The sequence below is a fragment of the Apteryx rowi genome, unplaced genomic scaffold, assembly GCF_003343035.1.
Source record: "Apteryx rowi isolate R43461 unplaced genomic scaffold, aptRow1 scaffold_136, whole genome shotgun sequence".
NCBI lineage: Eukaryota > Metazoa > Chordata > Aves > Apterygiformes > Apterygidae > Apteryx > Apteryx rowi.
Genome location: NW_020447597.1, coordinates 1,115,753 through 1,131,020, shown reverse-complemented (window position 1 = coordinate 1,131,020; position 15,268 = coordinate 1,115,753). Strand labels below are relative to the sequence as shown.

Here is a 15,268-nt window from a genome sequence, read left to right as displayed (position 1 = left end):
CTGTAAAAAGGGGACCAAACCTTTCTGGGGGCAAAACCACCTTCTTTTATCAATATTGCAACAAGGAGAAAATCCACAAGGAGAAAATTCCAGTTCTGTAGTGAGAAGAACCATGCGGGTACTTGGGTAGATAAATGGCACAGCTCAAGGGTCCTGTGGCAAGTGTGTGAAGCTGGCAAAGTCCTTCGTTTCCATCTCACATAGAACAACAGATTCCAGCATAGCCAGATGCAGAGAGTGGGAGATGGAAAAAAGCCTTAGGTCCTGTTGGCCAGTTCCCCCAGTTAATGGGAATATCTGTGCTAACAAATTCAGGTAATCCTGCCTGGGCTTGCTCTCTTAATTCTGGTTCTGTAAGTAGTAAGGAGACACTTTTAGCCATGCAGATGCAAGGCCGCTCGAGACAGGATGCAAATCTTATYACCTCAGACTGGAGTTCCGCACAAGTTTTACAGACTCTCAGCAGTCAAGTCTTACAAGTGGGGCTAAAACCTCCAGACTGCATCCAGACTTGGAGGTGGTAAATCCAGTCTGCACCATGTCGCTCTGTGGGGCTTACTGGTGTTTGGCTGTGCAGGGTGTCTCTGTGGTGCCACTACGAGCCTGTGCTTACGCTTGATAAGACTTTCATAATTAACCATGAAATAAAATGACAGAAAGCACAAGAAAAAACAGTTCTCTGGTAGCAAAACACTTCTGTTTATCATTAAAGGCTGAGATCTCTCAGTGATGTTTGTAGCAGAGTGAATGCTGAACATTYGTGCTCTCTGTCTTTTCTATGGAAGCGACTGTTTTATGGTGTTCACCTGAACGCTTATTCATGTGAACTGAGACAGATTTATCACTTCCTGAAACACTTCATACTCATCCCCAATGCAGCCATCAGGTGGTTGAGACTAAATGAGAAATAAAGCAGGGGTTATTAAGGGGATGGCAAGTGGTACCATAATGCACTATTATGTGGCATATGGTGCTGTTAAGGCTGAACCTGTTACCACAACKCCCAGGGCAGACTTGCAGGATATTAGCTTTGAGCGGTCACAGATCAGGGCAGCTGAGCAGAAACCTCTAAAATTGTTGATTTCCAACTGGGCAAAATTTTATTGCTGTGTTATATGTGATGCTCAGGTGGGAGGATCTAATGSTTCCCATTGGCATTAAATATACAAATTCATTCATTCTGATCTATATGTGTGTTGGTATATGCATGTATGGCAGTAGAGAATATTTTATATCCACCAATACGTTCTGGGCCTACTAGGTAATCTCTGCATTGCAAGGATYGTTAATTTGCTTTTTAGTTAGTCGACTAAAGTTGCATTTTCTGTGTTTTCTTTCTTTCTTTATCTCCTTAGTACAAATCTATCTGGCTGTAGAGCCCAGAGCAGGGACATGGGGGGAGCGGGTAGATAGAAATATAATCTGTTTATCCCTTGTAAGCAACTGGATCCATACAGACCAGATCTCCACCACAGTAAAGTCAGTTAATTTTTTTATGGGTAAAGGTATTCAGCTGCATGCAACAGATGGCAGCTATGTGTATATTAACTGTAATGACCCGGGGAGCAACATCCTGTTAAATGACATCACTGAGGAGAACAGGCTGATATTTGCCCTTCATTTCATCTTGCAGCTAGCTGGAATCATTGAAAGCCCTCCGCTGAACTGATAGCGGGGTCTTTCTCCATCTCTTGTGAAGATATCAAAAGCCATTAAGGCTTTGCATCACCAGAGCAGTGGAAAGCAGTGTGCCTGCTGTCTTTAATTACTTTCTCACCTACTTTCTAAAACAGGTTGAAAGACCCACTATAACTCTGAGTTCGGTTGCTCATACCTCTTAAAAAAGTTAACAGAATGTAGATTTTTTTTAAATAATGTGCAGCTGTTTCTATTAATGTGGTAGCAGCTGCTGTGTCTACTGCTATTTGGAAAATGTCCCATGGTCATATATTTTCTAATGGGAATTGAAATATATTTTCTAACTAGACATGGAAAAAATGGTCAAATTGAATCAATTTCTGAAAAGTTAAAATGCTTTTTCTTTGTAACATTTCATGGATTTTATTTTCACTTTATCTCCTTGGTTTGTACTATCATATTAATGTCAGATATTTAAATTATATTATATTGCAGTCAAAACGACTCTTGAAACATAATGTTTCAGAATTTTTGCCAATGTAGGACTTCTGTGCTTGGTTGGAATGAAAATCTCAAAATATCTTACAAATGCTAGTTCTATTTTTCATCCGGCTCTGCCTGTTGAGTCCTCCTTCAGCTGACTTAACATGTCATAGGGACCCCAGTCTTTTATCAGTGATTGCTGAGAAAGGTCAACAGAATTTTGGGGGCATTTTGAAGATGACAGAAACTAGCACATAAGCACAATAAAAAACCTAAGAACGACCACACTGAGTCAGATCAAAGGCCCATTTAACGCAGAATGCTGTTTCCAGCAGTGGCTAAGAGTGGATGCTTGTAAGAATAGGGCAAGCAAATACGATACTTCTGCCGCACACTCTCCCAGCCTCTAGCGTTGCAGCTCAGGCATTTCCTAACCTGAATTGGTCTTTCTGTATTTGAAAACCATCAACTGATTTTTTTTTTTTTCCTGCATAAACTTGCTCATGAAATTTCATCTGCAAAACTTGTCCACAACTGTGCATTGTATGAGGAACTATCGCCTTTGTTTGGTTTTTCAAAAGTCATGCTTATGTGACGCTGGCTAGTTGAAGAGAGAGTGAAGAATCAGTTCCTAGGTACACAATCAATCCCCTGAAGTTTTTTTCTCTCCGTCTTTCTCTGTTTCTATCTTTCAAGTATCCATGACGTGTAGAATAAGGTACCAAATCCATTGACAAAAACAAAATGAAAACATTGCAGGAAAGTTGCTTTGGACAGGATGCTCTACACTTAAGAGCTTGGGCTCTGTTGTGATACAGAAAAGCTTCTGTTCTTAACCATATTTGCTGGCTAAAACCACCAGCATCAGTCACCAAATAAGAGATTTCATCAGACAGTTAGAGAGCCGCAATGCTGCTGGTTAGTAGAAACCTGAAGTCTGCTGAAGCCAATGGAAAGATTGCTTCCGAATTCAGTCAATTTTCAGTCAGGTCTTCGGTGATAATTTCCATTTCTTGAGGAAAAATACGCGTGTCCTTGCTGTGTGCAGACTGCGTGATTGTGCAGGCAAGCGTGCTATGCAGTTTCATATGTGACGTTTGTGCATATGAGGTGATGTGTCATGGGTGAGTTTCAGACATTTTTCGGAATACTGCCATTTTACTAATGGTATCACCACGTGACTATTATCACTTTGTATGAGCCAAAATCTAGCAAAAGAAGAATTCATTACAAATACAAGGAAAATTGCCAAGATTTCTTGGGACCTTGTGATATTTGGTAGTATTTTGAAATCCCTTGTAAAATCATTTAATTGAACTGCACAAAGCATTAGAGTACATAAGTAAGGATAGACCTAGGCCTCAGCAGAGGGGGACTTACTTTCCATCTTTCATTTCTGTGAATCTGTTGAAAAGTAATTATTCCCTCTGTACTTTCTGTGTAGGCTTGCGGAAAGACCTTCTAGCTGTATGATGAAAAACAGCTGCAGACCATCAAAATAATATATTCAATAAAGCATCTATGGTAACTTGACTGAGCGGACACTGATCTATTTTGCTTCAGACTGGTTGCCCAAAATAATACAGGCAGTTTATTAGATCTTTCTCTCTGGAATTCATATACGAAGTCTCAGCCAGTGCACACCTGCAAGGTGCCCTCTTTAGAAGGGACTTGATCCACAGGAAAGCTGAGGTTCCAGTTTTTTGGGTTTTTTTTCATGAAGTTGCTCTGTTTCCAAACCTGGAATAAATTCTGTCCAAAAAAAAGTATGAAAAATCTAAAAGGATAAAAAAAAAAAAAACCTTTCTCAAAGAAAGATATGTTGAAAAAATCTATCAGACTTTAGCTTCATTAAAAATAGGATCAGGTGAACGGACTGGGGTAGGAGATGGTCTCCCTGCTCTCAGTAATTCTGCAGTGGCATGGACTCAGTGGTCTGGGTGAAATGCCTGTATGTCAGGAAAGGTTTCCGTCTGCAGAAGAACTCAGAAAAAGGGCATTTCACCGTGGGTTTGTCTGAAAGGCAAAGGGTTGTGAAGTTTGAAGATTGGGGCTGTTATCTGATTTGGGATCTGGAGAAGAGGCATTTCTCTTCTTGGGCTAAGGCAGGTGTCATTCCAGAAGGGACTTGCATGCAGGTTTTAGGGCAGCCACATTTTTCATAGATATCTTCAGAAGAGTCACAGCGGGATATACTCATGAAACAAAGTTATGGTCTATTAGCTTTCTGGAATTTCCGAAGGAAAGGAACAATATCTCCTGTGCCCTCTCTCCCCTTTAGTTTTTGAGACTCATCAGAAAGACAGCGCTGGACACAACCATGTGGGGAACTATAATGCAAAGACACCAGGGCTATCTCTGTAAGAGCCAACCAAGTTTCTGTAGTATTAGAGCCACATCCATGCAGCACTATATCTGTGCTTTGGACTTAGCAGCTTAGGGAGTCAGTCCTATAATATGTTTTGAGGAAGCCAATCCTGATGTGTGATGATTGTCTTGGGAAAGTAGGAATAGGACTGTGCCCTACTTCTTCCCCTAGGGATCACAGATTGTAGTAGAGAGGACTCGTTCCAGCAGAGGAAGAGCTGAGCCTGTATTGTTCCAGAAAAAAAATGTCTTTTGTTGTTGTTTGTAAATTCCATGTGTTTTGCTCTCAGAAATTTGAAGAAAGTCAAGGAAGAGGCAACAGCAAAACAGCCTTTTATCAGGCTCTGCAAAATTCTCTAGGAGGAGAAGAATCCAATGTGTTCCTTGAAGATGCAGCTACATGGTATTACTCCCTTGAACACTCAACTGATGATTATTCATCCTTTTCCAGGGCTTTGGAAAATGCCACCCGGTAAGAAATTCATCTTATTAGAACTGTGTGATTGGGGTTAAGCGAGGTTTGCTTTGCTTATCTCAAGTGTACATTTATATTCTGAAAAGCTGGAGAAGTTCTTATGCAAATGAGCAGAAAATAGGCAACAACAAGAACACAATTTCGTTTTCCATGAAGTTTCCAATGTCAGTAGTAAACAGAAAGTGATTTTTATGTCTTCTGAAATGTTTGAATTAGCAAACTACTAATATTTTTCTGTATACTCGTTCATAGCAAAGATGTCTTGGTTGTTTGTACACTCTACATCAACTATTGCTTGAGCCTTCTCATCCCTGTGACAGTAGAAGAACTAATAGACTGACTTTTGTTCAAAGAGAGCTACTAATTGTATGGTTAGATACTTTTCCTAGCTGTCAGAAATTTGGAGACCTTACAGCCACTCTTGCAGACTGCAAAAATACTGAAACCTTGAAATTAAATAGTTTTAAATTATTTTTAAATGGTTATTTAGATACATGCTAGCTTTAGATGGTCAAGTTTGAAAACATTGATTTCAGCATTTACATGAAGTTTTATATTATCAAATCTGGAAAATAATTTCTTCCTAATGTCAGGCTTTCTACAGGTGAGTCTCCTATGGAAAACTGAAGCATTTGCAAATGTTCAGCAAAGTGGCTCTCAACCCAGTTCTGTGCATAGCTGATCTCTATTTTACAAATAAATAACCTAAGGCAGAAGAATCCCCTTAGGCATATATCTGCATTTCCTTGACCCTTGTGTAATCATTTATGTGTAAAGTCACCAATTCAGCATTTTACTCCCCTTGTGCATGGTTTTCCATGGCGAGAGAAAACCGAATCAGTCTGTAGGGTACTTCAGTAGGAGCACAAAGTTTTATGGTGGAGCTGAGAAAACACATGATTTCTAGCTCTTGCCCCCTGCTTGATCCCTTAGGACACACCATAGACTCCCAGTGCCTCCCAACCTCATCCAATGGAAGTAGTTGTAATGTGACGAAAAGTTAGCAGGCGCTTAGCCTCCTGTTTGTACACTTCCATACTTTGAATTGAAATATTGCAGTCAGGGACCATCAGGAGGAGGAGGATGTGTCCCTGGCTAGGGCCATGTTCAGACTACTTATTATATGTGCATAACTTGGACCTTGTGATCTTTCTCTCCATTAACTGGATATGGCTTCAGGTCCAGCCGTTCTGGATAGCAGTCAGAATGAATAGTTCATTGCCCTGTTGAAACAAGACTCCACAGCAATCATAACACCAAAGCTGGGCACCTATGATAGGCCAAAGAGACTGGCTGGTATCATTAGCTTGGATCACATGGTGGCTTTGATATGCTGCTTGGTCTACAGAGCAGGCTGTCGATTTTGTTCTCTCCCACCCTGGGAGCCAGTGTGCTTTAGCTCTCGTAGCTTGAGCAGAGAGAGCTGTCTGGAGGCTGTGCCCATTTCTGTGAACGGAGGAAAACTGAGATGAAATCTCCTTTCCTCCTTTTCACTGCCTCCGTGTAAAATCTGGGGCTGAGTGTTTAAGTGGAATACATTTTCAGAAAACAAATTAAAAAACGCTTTCCCATTTCCTGTCTCTGCTTAATGGGCAGATTTGTTTTGAAAACTCTTTCTATTTCCAGGGTGGTTTGTTTTATAACCTGCTAGTCTGAGTTCTCCTAGTGTGCCACCCAAGCTGCTTCACTCCTGTTTTGACAAGAGACATCGTAGCTACCAGCTTGTGGTACCTGCATTCTCAGCACTGCAGTTTTCTGCCGCACTGCGGGCCTCTTTGTGAGACATTAGAGATGAGCTGCTCCTTTCAGTAGCCCTTTGGCCTTCATCAGAGGCACAGGCTGTTGCTCCAGGAGAGCCTCAGGGAGCAGCGGATGAAAAAGGAGCCAAAATTCCCTTGGAAAAGTCTGATCCAAGACAGCAGTGACCAAATCTGTTTGGGGAACATTTCTGGGTGGTCCAGGTGTGCCGCTGTGTTGAGGTCATGGAGTAAACAAGCAAGAAGGCTGTGGGTTGAGCTGCGTACCATTTATCAAGCCTAGCACCATGCTGCATTTGGCCTGTCTCGTAGCCTGTCCGAACCACGGACAGTCACTGCAGTGTCTGGTGGCACCACATGTGGCTTCTGGTATAAAAACACTTGAAAGKGCAGTGGTTTATGGGCTTGCACGCCAAAGTTAGAACTCATCTTGAATCTCTTTTCATCATCACTGTTAACCATGGGGACTATAATTTTTTGGTCAGTTCAGTGAGGTTTTAAACCATAATAAAGCACTGAAGGGATTAAGTTTTAATCCTTCTTCCCATCCAGGGATACCTCCATAAGGATCCATCACAGCACAGGGCTGTCACATTCTGTCACCCACGTTCATTCCAGGGCTCAGTGTGGTGCAAACCCTAGCTCTGACTTTCGCAGACCTRTGACAGCTAGCATGTCGCCTGTCTGCAGCAGGAATGCAGTATACAAATACCCCTTCTGACTCTCAGCCTGTGAGCACTCCACAGCATCCTCAGGGGCATAAGAATTACCTGCTTATTTCTCCTATGAAGCAAACTCCTCCTCTAGAGAGAGGAGTGGTTGGCTTAAAGACTCTCCACGAGGAAGCAGAAGGACCAGAAATGAAACCAGGACACCTGATGATAATCCCTTGCTTTAATCACTTTGAAAATCACTCCAGCTCCAGCAGAGGAGGGAGTCAACAATTACAGAATTACAGCTACTTACATCAATATTACACASTGGGAAGAGAGGAGAGTTTTGTCTTTTTGTTCTTTTCTTTTTTAACAAAAAAAACTACCACCAGCATAAATATTTAACCCAAGAAAAGTTTTATGTTACAAAGTTCTAATTAGTTGCTCAATTTTTAAAAAGGTTATAAAGAATGATAAAGCACCATAAGTGGTTGTTATAAACTATATACTTTGTGCATATATCGTGGTTTTGAAGCATTTCTACTTTTAAAATTGTTTTAGCTTCAATTCTCTGATATTTTTTTCCAGGTATAAAAAGAGTTTCACTTTTCCTTTTTTTCCTTTTTTTTTTTTTGGGGGGGGGGGGAGGGGAGCGGTGGGGGAAACAGTATTCTGCTCCTGTAAGAAACAGCCATTTCATTTTTGTGCTTACTATTTTTGTTTATAATTTCCCCCAAATAGCTGACTTCTTTTCCCCCGTACCGCCAACTGAGAAACAGTTTTCAGTGGTGAATACACCTCGAAGCATTTCTCGAGCGCTAATGCTCTCAGCAGGCTCCTGACTTTTCAAAGTCCATCTGCTCTTGTAAGCCTCATGCTGGTAGGCATGTGAAGAACAGTAACTTTCATTTCATATGGGTGTTGTCAACCATAACTGTCAAAGAGCATTGTGGTCAGTCAGCCCATAGCTTGTGGTCTCGGAAATGGCTTAAAATAAACTCTGCTGAACAAAGATAGCTGCCCCAATAGCGGCTTTCATAACCATAATAGTTAAATAAAGTAATATGTTCTTATGCTTCTCTGACACTGTCACTTCTTGCCATCCGTCATTCTTTTTTTTACCAACCAAGTCTGAAGGAACAGCTAGTGTTTCAGGTTCTCTAGATTGAGAATTGAAACGTTCCACTTCCGTAGCAGATACATTTACGTCTGTTCACATAGTTATGGATATATAAACACCCAGAGAGTGTGTTGAATCCTTGGGCCTGTGTAAAATGGTGTAAAATGGGGGTGGTGATGTGTGTGTATATATATATATAAAAATATAAATATATATATAAAAATAATAAAATACTGCCTTGATCGTGATAACATATTTTGCAGTAAGGTGTCTTGCCGTGTGTCTGCCCCTCTTGAACTCCTTGTACTCTTCCCAGCTAGTGCTTACCCCCGTTCCAGACTCCCAGCTCCTCTTCTTGAAGCAATGGCAGCTAGGAAGGTTTGGATATATTTGCTTCCTTGTGGTGTATCCCTTCACTCATACCTTTGCTTTGTAGTACCCGGTGATAAATCGATCATTTAACTGTCTCACTGTACCCTTCTTGTTTAACCTTTCTCTCCCAGACAGCTGCACCAGCTATTCCATACTGCTGAGCCCTGCCAGACAGATGCCCTGCCGGACATCTGGAAAAGTGGTCTCTTCCTTCTCCCAGCTCTGGAAACTCTGTCCAAAATCACACTGATCCAAAGGCAGAASTGATATTATTGATCCTTAACCCAGGAAATACCTAAATCCTTTTACTAGATGTCATTGCAATCTGCCAGTTCCAGATTAGGAGTTTTATACTGTTACAAGCCTGGGCCTGCATAAACTGATGGCAAGAGGGAAGAAAGGACTGTTTTTTGGCCAGATTGCTCCTTACATGCCAAATCCCATGTACTTTGTATCATTGCCATTGTTCAACACTCTATAAAAATCAATTCTAGATAAATTTTATTGGATTTTAAGCTGAATGGGTCTTATAGAAGGTGAATGTGGTTTGCTTCAGTGCATTTTGAAATGATGTTTTGGAAGATTTAAAGAAGTCTATCAACATATAGATAGTCCTATTTTTTGCCTCTTTTTTTTTTTTTCCTTTCTGTTATGTGACTGTGTCTGTTCCCGGCTCCTCCTTTTTTATCAGTGACCAGTTTATCACGTGTCCCATCATAAACATGGCCAGTCACTGGGCTGCTGAATTCAGAGGAAATGTCTTCATGTACCACGTACCTGAAAGCTCCTCACAGAGCAGGTAAGGAGAAGTGTTCTATCGTGTTTCTTGGATTTAGGGTTTGCAAAAACAGGGCTGTCCTTTTGGTCTTCTTGTGGAGTAAGTGGATAGATGTAGGTATCTCAGATGAACAGTTCAGATTGGCCAGGGGAGGAATCGGTCTCTGATAAGTTACTTCTCTCTGTTGACTGTATAGGAATACTTGTTTCTGAACAGAGGCACCTTGAGTTAGATGTCTAAAGTAGGTTTCCCTTTTCAGCCAGCTTACCTACATTTGCCAGTTCCAGATAGAGATTTAGATTTCTTCTCTGTATCTGATAAATCTTCTGCAAAGGACCAGAATGTGTTTTAAGTCATCAGGAGTCAATAGATCTTAAGGTAAATGGGGTAAAATTTTCTAGAAGTCAACGTTAATTTAACACTGCCCCCTTTTGAAGTCAGTGCAGTTCTAGCACAATTATACTGACTGGCCTTCAGTGTGGACAGGATCTGGGATTTATTCCTTCCTGCTCCAGCACTGTAACTTCTGATCAGCCAGCAGACTGTCTCATGGGAGGAAAAATATTTATTAAAGTGAGTATTTGGAAGCTCAGGATCTATGTCATCCTTCATGTTAGCAGCTTGCTTGAAAATTTTTCAGTGGGAGAAGTTGCATCATATTTTAAATGAGAGAAAAGCCAAAACACCAGTGACAGATGTAAATGGCTTGTTCTGCAGGGCCTAGAACAAGCCGGTAGCCACAGAGTATTAAGCCGACCTTCCTTGGTTTTATTTTAGACGCAACCCCTCCCAGAAGTCAGGATGAGCCACTAGTTTCCAGGCAGTGGTTAGCACTTTGTGCTGCTATGTGAGATACCATGGTAGCTCCTGGTTCCTTACTCTCAAAGCCAGAACGATCAGAGACTGCAAAGAAAGCAACCCCTGTCCTAAAGCTTCACGCAGTCGGGCAGCAAAGCATGTAAGAGACACTTAACTTGAAGTATCTGCTAAATGTTTCCATGTGAGGGAACAGCATCTGCCCCCTGCTTCCTGTCCTGTCCAAAAAAGATTTATGGGACTCTTTCCTTTTTCTCAGGTTTTCTCTGAAGAGATGAGCTGCTGAGATTGTTTGGAAGGGCTCAGGGAAGGGGCAGTGTGTTCTTACCGGCACCATTTGATACTGTGAAGTTGCCTACAAACTATTAGGGTTTTTTTTTTTTTCTTCCCCTGATAGCATAGTGAAAAAGCATTTGAAAGAAATCAGCCAAGATCTAGGTTACAGATGAAGGCCATTATGTTGCGGTAACACAGACTTGCTTTCTTTTAAGCTGAGAAGAGCTTAATCCTAGGGGAGCCGTTATTTCGTTGGCAGTTCCAGTGGGAATGTTCACAGTGCTCTGACTACCAGTACGCTCAGATAAGTGACTTTTACAAGGCTCCAAATAGAGCAGAGCTGTGGTATGCCAAAAATCCAGCTGCATAAAAAGAAAAGACGGGTTCTCAAATAAGCTAGCAAGTTTTGTCTTGCTCTGGAGAATGGTAGTGACCCAGTCATCTCTGATAAGATCTTATTTGAAAGTAGTTAAAATAGTACTTATGCAACTTATAGTCACTGGTTTTGAGACCTTGAATTGATGAGAATTTCCTCTTCTATCTTGTCCCATTAAAGATTTCTCCTGTGCTTGTGTTACTTATCTCTCCTCACTTCTCCAGAGTGGTAATTGTGTATGTAGCGTGTAGCTATTACAGCCATTTCTGTGTGTTGATGAATGCAGCAGCCAACAGTATGTTTTGCACATAATAGGTATATATGGGATACACATACTAGATCAGTCTCCGAATATACGTACTAGATCAGATACCCTCAGTGTGGTGTAACTGGAGGAACACCTCACTAGATGCTCCTGGTCATATGTAGGCATAAGATAGAAAATTAACTTCTCAGCCCTTTTCAGATTGAAACATTTCTGGGCTTGCTGAGATACAGAAAATATAAGCTTCTATAGCATTATGTCCATTATGGCATTAAGGTAAGGTAAGAGCAAAAATCACAGTTTTTGGTCTTTGTGTCTAAATTCTGAAAATCTCAGTTTAAACGGGATATGGGCCTTTACCTCTTTGTGTTTGTTACCTGTATGATAAAGATGATAATAATAATTACATATTATCTATAATAGCTACTATTAAGTACTATCTCTGTAACTCACAGAGTATTGAAAATACTGTGTTCAGATAACTACAGCAATGGAAGGCTATTTACTGTTAGATAAAATATTCTGACTGTGGAAATGGCCATTCACTAATTGGTCTGTTACACAGGATAGTGATACATTCCACAATTTCTGCTCTATCACATCTCTCCTACTTTATGTGCATCTCCCCAGATGTGTTACAGAAGAACAGAGAGTTAAAATGCAGAGATATGGAAGTCCTGGTATTTCCTAGTTTCACGTGGAGCAGTCCCTTATTTACTCACCGCAAAATACACAAGAGTGAGGAAGAAGTCAACCAGTAAAGACAGACCCAACTGCAAAGATGCAAAGTTGGCACAAAGTTATTAATGAGGGATAATTTTTTTCCAGGACAAGTCAATTAACAAAAGTTTGTGTGACTGCTGGATGTTTCTAAAATGTATGCAGACACCTATCCAGACATGCATAGATTCAGGGATAGGATTAAAAAGCCTGTTCTATATTGATACTCACAACATATGTGGAAAATCTTATAAAGCCATGATAGATAAATACATAGATAAATGTAGATAAATGGAACTTGCAGAGAGTAAGCAAATCTCCTCCTTCCACATGGTAGCTTTCTCTCAAGCTTGGCATGACTCTGTGTCTGCTTTAGTCTTCAGTTCCTATTTGAGTAAGGAGCGTGATGCATAGCCAACTGCTGCATTAGTGATCTGCAGCAAAAACATATATAACCCAGATGCCATTTCCTCACTCTCTTTTTCAGAACACTTAGGCCTTGGAGTAAACAGTTATTCTAAACAATGCGGGAGGAATGTGACTGCTCAGCATTTGGTTAGGATTAGTAGAGGGCTGGAGCATGGTTTTTGCTACAGTAAAGAAATATGTGATAGGAGAAGTATGTTTTGACAAGGACAATATTGTTAACTGTATAAAGATTCTGCTTGTTAACCCCTAAAGAGATTTCTGGGCAATTTCACGTGTTAAAGACAGATGAAGTAGCTCTGCTTTCATTTGTATTTCTATGTAGCTGTGCCTCAGCATAGTTTCCAAGTCCCACTGTGGTGCCAAATGTGCTGTCTTAAAGATGATAGATAAAATTCAGTGTTTTTATTGCTGAGGGGACCAGATCATCAGCTGCAATAGGGCAGCAAAGCATCATTAGTGTCATTGACAAAGTCTAAACTGAGACTTTGAGAGTCTGTCTTACAGTCATTAACATTTGTGACAATTGCTTTGGTATAGCTTTTGTCAACTGTGACAGATTCCCCCAAGATTAATGAGTTGCTGTCTATTTTGAGTCATTTCAGTTGAGTTCCTCTTTTCCTCCTGGCTCGTTACACGCTCTTGTCTATGTTGCTGTGAGTTGTTAAGTGACTGCTCCATGCCAAAGTGCACATAGCTGGCAGAATTTCTGTAATACATTATATGATTCCTGTAACTCTGAGGGAAAGAATTCCTGATTTATAGAAAAAAAATTTGTTTGTGTATAAACCCATTCAACTATGCAAAGTATTTTCATTTTCTATTTATTAGATATGCTATGTTAATAACGGAGATTCTGACTGTATTACCTCTCCTTAATATCCCTTTAGTAAAGGGTTTTTTTTTACTCTTTTGCTTTTGTAATAACGACATCCCTGGGAGGCTACTCCAACTCTCTAATCTGGCTTCCACATGTTGTCAAGTTGAAACTCTTACCCTGGCTGTTGTTGTTAGTCCGTGAGTACCAATAGCCCTGTAGGCTGGGGGGCCATGGTGTGAACAGGGTGCTGCAGAGGCAGACAGAAAGTTATGTCTCAGGGCTTCAAAGCAGCTCATCTAGACACAGAGGGAAGGTGAGGCACCGGAGAGGTGGTGACAAGAACGATAGGACGAACGTTACTTCCATAGCTGGTCAACCACTGTAATTACCTTATGTAATGTACACTTGCTGCAGCAAAAGCTTGTGGCTTTTCTCTATAAAGCTGTACTCCCTCTCATCTCCTGAAAGTTGTTGTTTTGCTTTTCTTGTTGAACTTGTCTCCAATCCCTCTGGCCTTATCTATTTCATTGTGAGCTGCAGCTATGAAAAAACATTCCCATTGATTCAACCACATCATGCCATTCACAAGTCTTCAGCCAGTTTCTCTGCTGATAAAGGCTTGAGGTCTACATGATTTGTTTTTTCTTCCCACAGAGTGGTTTAGGGGCTTTTGTTATTCAGCAGATTTTTCAGATCTTGGGAATTAGTCACAAATGTAGTAAAGCAAAGTACCAAGCTCAGAAGAAGCAGAAATCAGCTTTAAGTTAACCAAAATTCAGTTAAAAGACCTAGAAAAATGCAAAGCAACTTTTGGAAATGCATATGTTGCAATGGGCAGGCCATTTCCTTAATCTAGCAGATATGCACAAAGAGTGACTTGCTTGGTGCTCTGGGCTTTGGATAGACAAATCACATTTTTAAGGAAATTCATCCATTCATTCAGTCCCACAGTAAACATACTGAACAAATGGATGAATTTCTGCCAAAAAAATAATACACTCAAGAGTCAATATGAGTCTTGTTAGGTTTTTAATGCAATAATTCCCCAATAAAATTGTGTATTCTGTGTTATTTAGGAGTTTTGATGAGATGCTAACAGTGATTCCTTCCTGCATTAATCCTGTGATTTTTTTTCCCACTTAATATGAGCTTTCAGGTTCTTGAATTTATTGTCTGCTACTTCAGTTTTATTTCCTTCAGCTGGCACAGCCATTATACAAAGTAGAACATCGTGTGTATTGGGAGTAAACCAAGTGGAAAGGACACAAAAAAATGCTAGGATACGTTGGCAAGTCAAATGTATCTTAGGGCTTTTTGGTACAAAGGTGGATAAACTTGGCAGTTTAATCCCATTAGGAGTTAAGCTTTTTCCATATGTCTTGATTTTCCTGAAAAGAAGAAAGAAAGAAAAGTGTTCATCTGTTTTTCACATGCTTTTTCCCATTTGTTTGGCAGAACTTTGTAATGTGAGGATACGCAATGAGCCAAACGCATCCCTAGAGCTGTAGAGGTCACACAAGGCCTTACACTGGCTCATTAGGTTTCTATAAATATCTGGTCATTCCTTTGATTTTTTATTTTTTTTTCTCCCTGTAATCACGTACCATTTCCTTTCCTAAGATGTGAGGTTATATTTAATTTATTTTTTTAAATTTTTGCTTATCATCAAAATGAACGTCATAGTCCAGGCAAAGTGCATTATAGTGTTGGAAGGCTGCTGCTCTCCCACAACACTGCTGATATGGTGCCTGTTAAGAGCCTTGGATACTTGATCTCACTCTGCAAATCTGCTGGTGTTAATGTGAAGAATTTGGACGTGTGTACAAGCAACCACATTGTTATTTTCAACATTTCTTGTAAAAAATAATTTTAAATTTATATATTGAAAATGAAAGCAAAAAAGGGCTGCAAGATCTGGCAGATATG

At 40.4% G+C, this 15,268-nt stretch overlaps 1 protein-coding gene across 3 annotated transcripts in view; it reads left to right on the top strand.

The window, feature by feature from the left end:
- TG (thyroglobulin) overlaps positions 1-15,268 on the top strand; it is a 166,037-nt gene that overhangs the window by 138,934 nt on the left and 11,835 nt on the right. For all 3 annotated transcript variants that reach the window (XM_026057059.1, XM_026057056.1, XM_026057058.1), the window contains 2 exons: positions 4,779-4,960; positions 9,557-9,664. In XM_026057059.1, the coding sequence (XP_025912844.1) occupies positions 4,779-4,960; positions 9,557-9,664 (290 nt within the window). The remainder of the gene's footprint in view (positions 1-4,778; positions 4,961-9,556; positions 9,665-15,268) is intronic.